At 45.3% G+C, this 9363-nt stretch overlaps 1 protein-coding gene across 1 annotated transcript in view; it reads left to right on the top strand.

Moving 5' to 3' along the window:
- The first annotated feature begins 7087 nt into the window (after positions 1-7087).
- LOC137304521 (adhesion G protein-coupled receptor E5-like) overlaps positions 7088-9363 on the top strand; it is a 58803-nt gene continuing 56527 nt past the window's right edge. The window contains exon 1 of the mRNA XM_067973158.1: positions 7088-7157. Within this exon, the coding sequence (XP_067829259.1) occupies positions 7127-7157 (31 nt within the window). The 5' untranslated portion in view covers positions 7088-7126. The remainder of the gene's footprint in view (positions 7158-9363) is intronic.

Raw genomic sequence — 9363 nt, 5'->3', positions numbered from 1 at the left:
TACGCAAATTAGCTATCACATTTCCTTACGTTACAACAGTGTCTATACTTCAGAAGTACGTAATTGGCTGTAAGGCGCTTTGGGATCTCTGAGGTCATGAAAAGCGCTAGAGAAAGAAAGTTATTTTTATCGTTCTTGAATGATATAATATAGCCAGCTGGCGTTAGCTTGACTCAGTTGTTCATGCCCTGTGCCACTAGACTGGGGTTCAAACTCTACGACAGGGCTTGAGAACCTAATTCAGGCCGACACTTCAGTGCAGTACTGAGGGAGGGCCTCATTATAAAGCGTCTCTCATCACCTCATCCCAATCTGCTTTACAGCCAATGAAGCACTTTTGAGTTGTGGTCGCTATTTTAATGTAGGAAATGCTGCAGCCAATTTGCATACAGCAAGATTCCACAAACAGCAATGTGATAAATGACCAGATAGTCTGTTTTTTTAGTGATGTTGATTGAAAGTTAAATATTGGCCAGGACACTGGGGAGAACTCCTCCGGTCTTCTTGGAAAGAGTGTCATGGGATCTTTCATGTCCACCTGAGAAGGCAGATCTTTAGCCAATATGTAGCAAGCCCAACAAGAGAGGGGACAGTTCTGGATTTAGTTTTAGGAAATGAAGCTGGGCAGGTGGAAGGGGTATCAGTGGGAGAGCATTTTGGTGATAGTGAACATAACTCAGTTAGATTTAGTACAGTTATGGAAAAGGACAAAGATAGAAAGGGTGTTAAAGTTCTCAATTGGGGAAAGGCCAATTTTAATAAGCTGAGAAGTGATTTAGCAAAAATGGACTCGAAACAGCGACTTGAAGGTAAATCAGTGTCAGAGCAGTGGGAGGCGTTCAAGGGGAAGATTCAAGGGGTTCAGAGTAAACATGTTCCCACAAAGAAAAAGGGTGGGACTGCTAAATCTAGAGCCCCCTGGATGTCAAGGAGCACACAGGGTAAGATAAGGCAAAAAAGGAAAGCTTATGTCAGACACAGCGTTCAATACTAGAGAAAGCCTAGAGGAGTATAGAAAGTGCAGGGGTGAAATTAAAAAGGAAATTATTAAAACAAAGAGAGGGCATGAAAAAATACTGGCAAGTAAAATCAAGGAAAATCCAAAGATGTTTTGTAAATACATTAAGAGCAAAAGGATAACTAAGGAAGGAGTAGGGCCTATTAGAGACCAAAAAGGGAACCTATGTGTGGAGGCGGAAGATGTGGGTATGATTCTTAATGAATACTTTGCGTCTGTCTTCACAAAAGAGGGGGACGATGCAGAGATTGTAGTTAAGGAGAAGGAGTGTGAAATATTGAATGGGATAAACATAGTGAGAGAGGAAATATTAAGGGAATTAGCATCTTTGAAAGTCGATAAATCACCAGGCCCGGATTAAATGTATCCCAGGCTGTTAAAAGAAACAAGGGAGGAAATAGCGGAGGCTCTGACCATCATTTTCCAATCCTCACTGGATACAGGCATGGTGCCGGAGGATTAGAGGACTGCTAACATTGTACCATTGTTTAAAAAGAGAGAGAGGGATAGACCGAGTAATTACAGGCCAGTCAATCTAAACTTGGTGGTGGGCAAATTATTCGAATCAATTCTGAGGGACGGGATAAACCGTCACTTAGAAAGGCACAGAGTACTCAAGGACAGTCAGCATGGATTTGTTAAGGGAAGGTTGTGTCTGACTAACTTGATTGAATTTTTTGAGAAGGTAACAAGGAGGGTCGATGAGGGTAGTGTGTTTGATGTAGTCTACATGGATTTTAGCAAGGCTTTTGACAAGGTCCCACATGGCAGACTGGTCAAAAAAAGTACAAGCCCATAGGATCCAAGGGAAAGTGGCTCATTGGATCCACAATTGGCTCAGTGGCAGGAAGCAAAGGGTAATGGTCGACAGGTGTTTTTGTGACTGGAAGACTGTTTCCAGTGGGGTTTGGTAGGGCTCAGTACTAGGTCCCTTGCTTTTTGTGGTATATATTAATGATTTAGACTTAAATGTAGAGGGCATGATTAAGATGTTTGCAGATGATACAAAAATTGGCCGTGTGGTTGATAGTGAGGAGGAAAGCTGTAGACTGCAGGAAGGTATCAATGGACTGGTCAGGTGGGCAGAAAAGTAGCAAATGGAATTCAATCCAGAGAAGTGTGAGGTAATGCATTTGGGGAGGGCAAACAAGGCAAGGGAGTACACAATAAATGGGAGGATACTGAGAGGTGTAGAGGAAGTGAGGGACCTTGGAGTGCATGTCCACAGATCCCTGAAGGTAGCAGGACAGGAAGATAAGGTGGTTAAAAAGGCATACGGGATACTTTCCTTTATTAGCTGAGGCACAGAATATAAGAGCAGGGAGGTTATGCTAGAACTGTATAAAACATTGGTTGGGCCACAGCTTGAGTACTGCATACAGTTCTGGTCACCACTTTATAGGAAGGATGTAATTGCACTAGAGAGGGTACAGAGGAGATTTACGAGGATGTTGCTAGGACTGGAGAATTTTAGCTATGAGGAAAGATTGGATAGGCTGGAGTTGTTTTCTTTGGAACAGAGGAGGCTAAGGGGAGATTTAATTGAGGTGTACAAAATTATGAAGGACCTAGATAGAGTGGATAGGAAGGACCTATTTCCCTTAGCAGAGGTCAATAACCAGGGGGCATAGATTTAAAGTAATTGGTAGAAGGATTAGAGGGGAGCTGAGGAAAACATTTTTCCCCCAGAGGGTGGTGGGGGTCTGGAACTCACTGCCTGAAAGGGTGGTAGAGGCAGAAACCCTCAACTCATTTAAAAAGTACTTGGATGTGCACATGAAGTTCCGTAACCTACAAGGCTACGGGCCAAGTGCTAGAAAGCGGGATTCGGCTGGGTGGCTCATTTTCGGCTGACCAGACACGATGGGCCGAATGGCCTCCTTCTGTGCCATAAATTTTCTATGATTCTACGATTCTATGATCTTGGAGGTGCTGCGCTGGCCGATGTCCCATTTTCCGGTTCAGGTGGCTATTAAAGATCCCAAGGCACTGGATCAGGATGCTTTGCTGATATCCTGACAAACATTCCTCCTACAGGCAAAACTCCCAAAAATAGATTAACCGGTCACTCGTCTAAATATCGTTTGTATCGGTTAGCAGCTACAAAATATCTACCGCACTCATCCGCACGATTCTCACTCCACTTCAAATTCAATGGATTTAAAGTGCCTCCAGATATTTGAAGCACACCATAAGCGTCCATATATGGTAAATGTTTTCAGTGGATGCTAAGGTAATTGGCAAAAGAACCAGAGGGGAGATGAGATTTTTTTTTTAACGCAGCGAGTTGTTATGATCTGGAATGCTCTGCCTGAAAGGGCGGTGGAAGCAGATTCAATAGTAACTTTCAAAAAGGGAATTGGATAAATAACTTGAAAAGGGAAAATTTGCAGGGCGATGGGGAAAAAGTGGGGGGAGTGGGACTGATTGGATAAGCTTTTTCAAAGAGCCAGCACAGGCACGATGGGCCAAATGGCCTCCTTTTACGCTGTAGGATTCTAAGGATATCATTGACCTGGTAGAGGGTGCAAAAGAAAACATTACGCCAAGTCTGAAATTTCAATTATAAGAAAAACTTGAAGAAGTTGGCTTGCTTTCTTTGAAAAAGGGCTGTTTTCTGGATGATGACGAGGGACGTCAAAGTCGACTGTGGCAAGTTTGTTTATTATTGGTTCTTAGGATGTGGGCAAAACCACACTCATTGGTCATGTCCAGTTGCTATGAGAAGGTGGTGATAGGCTAGCCGTAGTTATTGCTTTTACCACTTGTTTACTCGGCCACTTCAGAGATCAGGAAAGGTCAACCATGTAAAGTGGGCCTGGAATCGCGAGTAGGCCAAGCCTGGGGTAGGAGTTTCAGGTTCCCTCCTCTGAAGGACATTAGTGAACCAGGTGAACATTTACGACAATCTAACCGCTTTCATGGTCATTGTTTACTGGTGCCAACTCCGATAATACCAGATTTATTGAATTCACTCTAGTGAAGGGTTTAATGGACACAAATTAAACATTTGAAAGCTAAGCATAAGTAGGGAAGTCAGGCAAAACAGTCTGAGTTAAAACAGTAGGAGTTTACAGAACAGAAGGAGGACAGCTGGCCGGTCGTGCCTCTGCCATCACTTTGCCAGAGCAGTTGTGGTACAAGTGACCAGGGGAGGCCATTGAAGCAAATGGTACAGGTGGGTTCAAGTGACAATTAGATGTGTTTCAGGAGGGAGAAGAGATTGAAGGATATGGTAAAAAGGTGGGTGGGTGGGGCTGAACTATGTGGTGAGAAGGTGGGTGGGTGGGGCTGAACTATGTGGTGAGAAGGTGAGTGGGTGGGGCTGAACTATGTGGTGAGAAGGTGAGTGGGTGGGGCTGAACTATGTGGTGAGAAGGTGGGTAGGTGGGGTTCAGTGATGTGGTGAGAAGGTGGGACTGAACTATATGGTTAAATATGGGACCTATCAGGGATGATAAGGGTAACTTGTATATAGAAGCAGGGGATGTAGGTAGGGTTTTAAATGAATATTTTGTCTCCGTATTCACAAAGGAAAGGGATGATCCGGACATTGTAGTTAAAGAGGAGAGGTGTGAAATATTGAATCAGGTAAACATTACGAGAGAGGAAGTACTAGAGGGACTGGAATCCTTGAAAGTTGATAAGTCACCAGGGCCGGATGGATTGTTTCCTAGGCTATTGAAGGAAGCCGGGGAGGAAATAGCGGATGCTCTGAGGATCATTTTCCAATCCTCACTAGATACAGGGGAGGTACCGGAGGACTGGAAGACTGCAAACGTAGTACCATTGTTTAAAAAGGGTACGAGGGAAAGGCCAAACAATTATAGGCCGGTCAGTCTTACCTCGGTGGTGGGCAAACTATTAGAATCAATACTGAGAGATAGGATAAACTCTCACTTGGAAAGGCATGGTTTAATCAGGGATAGTCAGCATGGATTTGTTCAGGGAAGGTCATGCCTTACAAATCTGATTGAATTCTTTGAGGAAGTGACAAGGAGGATTGATGAGGGTAGTGCAGTGGATGTTGTCTACATGGATTTTAGTAAGGCATTTGAAAAGGTCCCAAATGGCAGACTGGTCAGAAAGGTAAAAGCCCATGGGATACAGGGAAATGTGGCGAATTGGATCCAAAATTGGCTCAGTAACAGGAAACAAAGGGTAAAAGTCGATGGATGTCTTTGCGAATGGAAATCTGTTTCCAGTGGTGTGCCACAGGGCTCAGTGTTGGGTCCCTTGCTGTTGGTGGGTGTATGGAATTCACTGCCTGAATTGGTGGTAGAGTACTTTTAAGAAGTACCTGGACCTGCACCTAAAGTGCTGCAAGCTACAGGGCTACTGACCAGGTGCTGGAAGGTGGGGTTACAATGGGCACCTGGTTGTTCTTCGAGCCAGCATGGTCACGATGGGCCGAATGGCCCCCTTCTGTGCTGTATCTTTTCTATGGTTCTATTTCTATGGTTCTAAAAGGTGGGTGGGTGGGTCTGTACTATTTGGACTTGAATATAGGGGGCATGATTGGCAAATTTGCAGAATAAAAATTGGCCGTGTAGTTGATAGTGAAGAGGATAGCTGTAGACTCCAAGAAGATATCAATGGGTTGGTGGAGTGGACGGAAAAGCGGCAAATGGAGTTCAACCTAGAGAAGTGTGAGGTAATGCACTGAGGGAGGGCAAGCAGTAAAAGGGAATACACAGTAAACGGGAATATATTGAGAGGGGTAGAGGAAGTGAGAGACCTTGGAGTGCATGTGCACAGATCCCTGAAAGTGGCAGTACAGATAGATAAAGTTGTGAAGAAGGCATATGGAATGCTCTCAGTTATTAGCCGAGGTATAGAATACAAAAGCAGGGATGTAATGATGGAACTGTATAAAACGCTGGTAAGGCCACAGCTGGAGTATTGTGCGCAGTTCTGGTCACCACATTACAGGAAGGACGAAATTGCTCTGGAGAGAGTGCAGAGAAGATTTACAAGAATGTTGCCAGGGCTTGAAAATTGCAGCTACGAGGAGAGATTGGATAGGCTGGGGTTGTTTTCCTTGGAGCAGAGGAGGCTGAGGGGAGACTTGATTGAGGTGTATAAAATTATGAGGGGCCTAGATAGAGTAGACAGGGAGTACCTGTTTCCCCTAGCGGAGAGTTCAAGAACTAGAGGACATAGATTTAAGCTGATTGGTGGAAGGATTAGAGGGGACATGAGGAAAAACTTTTTTACCCAGAGGGTGGTGGGTGTATGGAATTCACTGCCTGAATTGGTGGTAGAGTACTTTTAAGAAGTACCTGGACCTGCACCTAAAGTGCTGTAAGCTGCAGGGCTACTGACCAGGTGCTGGAAGGTGGGATTAGAATGGGCACCTGGTTGTTCTTCGAGCCGGCACGGACACGATGGGCCGAATGGCCCCCTTCTGTGCTGTATCCTTTCTATGGTTCTATTTCTATGGTTCTAAAAGGTGGGTGGGTGGGTCTGAACTATGTGGTGAGAAGGTGGGTGGGTGGGGCTCAAATAAGAAAGGAATTAATGGCTTTTCATTGTCTTAAAAAGTGTTAGATTCCAGCACTAGCACTAACCTGTTGACATTTTGACAGTTTTCTTCAGTTGAAAGAGTGCAACGAGCAATCTGAAAATATCTCGCTGTGAATTCCTGATCTGAGTTGCTCGTATAATTTTGTGGAAAATAGAATATTTTACTGAATAGGAACTAGGCGGTAGTAATCTCTGAGTTCTGAGTGGAGATAAATGCAAGGAATCTTACAACACCAGGTTATAGTCCAACTGTTTTATTTGAAAATCACAAGCTTTCGGAGGCTTTCTCCGAAAGCTTGTGATTTTCAAATAAAACAGTTGGACTATAACCTGGTGTTGTAAGATTCCTTGCATTTGTCAACCCCAGTCCATCACCGGCATCTCCACATCATGAGTGGAGATAGCCAAACAGTGAAGAACTTTCTGCGGTGAATGGGCTGGTGACACAGTTTGCTGTGGTTCCTTCCTGTGCTGTTATATCTGATCATAGGAGGGCTTGGCTAGAAGTGATCTGTTGGTGCTGCAGAGTCGAGGCTGTGGTGTGGCCCTTATTGCTTCCTGACGGACCCTGGTACCATCAACATGAAAACAGTACAACTCGCACCCTTACTGAGTAAGTCTCACTCGTCAACAGTGCATTAGAACTGAGACGGAATGGTTATTAACGGTTAGTTGTAGTCAGAGGAGGAACAGGTGGATCTGATGAAATGATGAACTGATAGTCATGTTTTTGTGCACAAATTTGTACGTTGCTGGAAAGAAGGAACTGGGGAGTGGCACAACGTCTCTTTGCGTTGAAAGAAAAGAGGAAGATGTTAACGGTAGGAATATGTTAGAGGCAATCACTTAATAAAAAGATGGGTTGCTATGGTAGATCACTAAAAAGGGTTAAAGGAATCAGAGGATGTCCCACAACAACAGCCACAAGTTGCATTTATATAGCGCCTTTATCTTACTGAGGAGCTCCCCAAGGAGCTTCACAGGAGTGATTATCAGACAAAAATTGACACTGAGCCAAAGAAGACCAAATGGTGACCAAAAGCTTGGTCAAAGATGTAGGTTTTAAGGAGCATCTTAAAGGAGGAGAGAGAGAGAGGCGGAGAGGATTAGGGAGGGACTTTAGAGCTTAGAGCCTGAAGGCACGGCCGCCAATGCTGGAGTGAAGGAAGTGGGAGACGCAAAAGAGGCCAGAATTGGAGGAATGCAGAGTTCTCGGAGGCTTGTAGGGCTGGAGGATGTTACAAAGATAGGGAGGGTCGAGACCATCTAGGGATTTGACCATGAGGATGACAATCTTAAAATTGAGACGTTGCTTGACTGGAAGCCAATGTAAGTCAGTGAACATAGGGGTGATGGATAAATGGAATTTGGTGCAAGCTAGGATATCAGCAGCAGAGTTTTGTTAATGAGCTTAAGTTAATGGAGGGTGGAAGAGGGGAGGCCGGCCAGGAGAGCATTGGAATAGTCAAGCCTGGAGGTAAGAAAAGCATGGATGAGGGTTTCAGAAACAGATGAGCTGAGGCAGGGTGGAGACAGGCGATATTATGGTGGAAGTAGACGGTCTTTGAGATGGAACGGATATCGGGTTGGAAGCTCAGTTCAGGGGCAAATAGGGCGCCAAAGGTTGCGAACAGTCTGACTGAACCTCAGACAGTGGCCAGGGCGGGGAGTGGAATCAGTGTCCAGGGAATGGAGTTTGCGGCGAGGGCCGAAGGCTAGGGCTTCAGTCTTCCCAATGTTTAATTGGAGGAAATTGTGGCTCATCCAGGACTGGATGTCAGATAAGTAGCCTGACCACACAGAGGCAGTGGAGAGGTCGAGAGTGGTGGTGGTGGTGGCGATGTGGAGCTGGAGTGTCAAAAGGTGACCAAAAGCTTGGTCAAAGATGGAGGCTTTAAGGAGCATCTTAAAGGAGGAGAGAGAGAGGTGGCGAGGTGGAGAGGTTTAGGGAGGGATTTCAGAGCTTAGAGTCTAGATGGCTGAAGGCATGGCCACCGATGCTGGAGTGAAGGAAGTGGGGGGGCGCAAAAGAGGCCAGAAATGGAGGAATGCAGAGTTCTCGGAGGCTTGTAGGGTTGGAGGATGTTACAAAGATAGCGCACATGAGGAATCTGACCTGTTTTCGGTTGATGTCGCCAAGGGGCAGCATATAGATGAGAAAAAGGAGGGGGCCAAGGATAGATCATTGGGGGACTCCAGAGGTAACGATGCGGGGGCAGGAAGAGAATGCATTGCAGGAGATGCCCTGGATACGACTGGATAGGTAAGAGTGGAGGGCAGTCCCACTCAGCTGGACAACAGGGGAGGGGCATTGGAGGAAGATCATGTGCTCAACCGTCTCAAAGGCTGTAGACAGATCGAGAAGGATGGGGAGGAATAGTGTCCCACACTCACAGTCACAGAGGATATCATTTGTGATTTTGATTAGGGCCATTTCAGTACTGTGGCAGGGGCGGAAACCAGATTGGAGAAGTTCAAACATGGAGTTGCGGGTAAGGTGGGCACGGATTTAATTGGCGACAACACGTCCCAGGAACGGGGAGAGGAAAGAGAGGTTGGAGATAAGACTAGAGTAGTGTTCAGTTTTGGTCTCCGTATTACAGAAAAGATATAGAATTATTGGAGAGAATGCAGAGGAGGTTGAAAAGGCTCTCTGCTAAATTTTGGGGGGTTGAGTTTAGGAAAAGATTGTTTACCCTGGGACTTTACTCTCTGGGGAAGAGAAGGATGAGGGATAGTTGATGGCTAAGATTTTCATGGGAAAGGAGAATTTAGATCTAAGTAAGTTCTTCTGTGAGGCACATGATTCGAGGAACAGG

The sequence above is a fragment of the Heptranchias perlo genome, chromosome 37 (assembly GCF_035084215.1).
Source record: "Heptranchias perlo isolate sHepPer1 chromosome 37, sHepPer1.hap1, whole genome shotgun sequence".
In the NCBI taxonomy this organism is placed as follows: Eukaryota; Metazoa; Chordata; class Chondrichthyes; order Hexanchiformes; family Hexanchidae; genus Heptranchias; species Heptranchias perlo.
The sequence above is the reverse complement of the archived record's forward strand: the minus strand, read 5'-3'. Positions and strand labels throughout refer to the sequence as shown.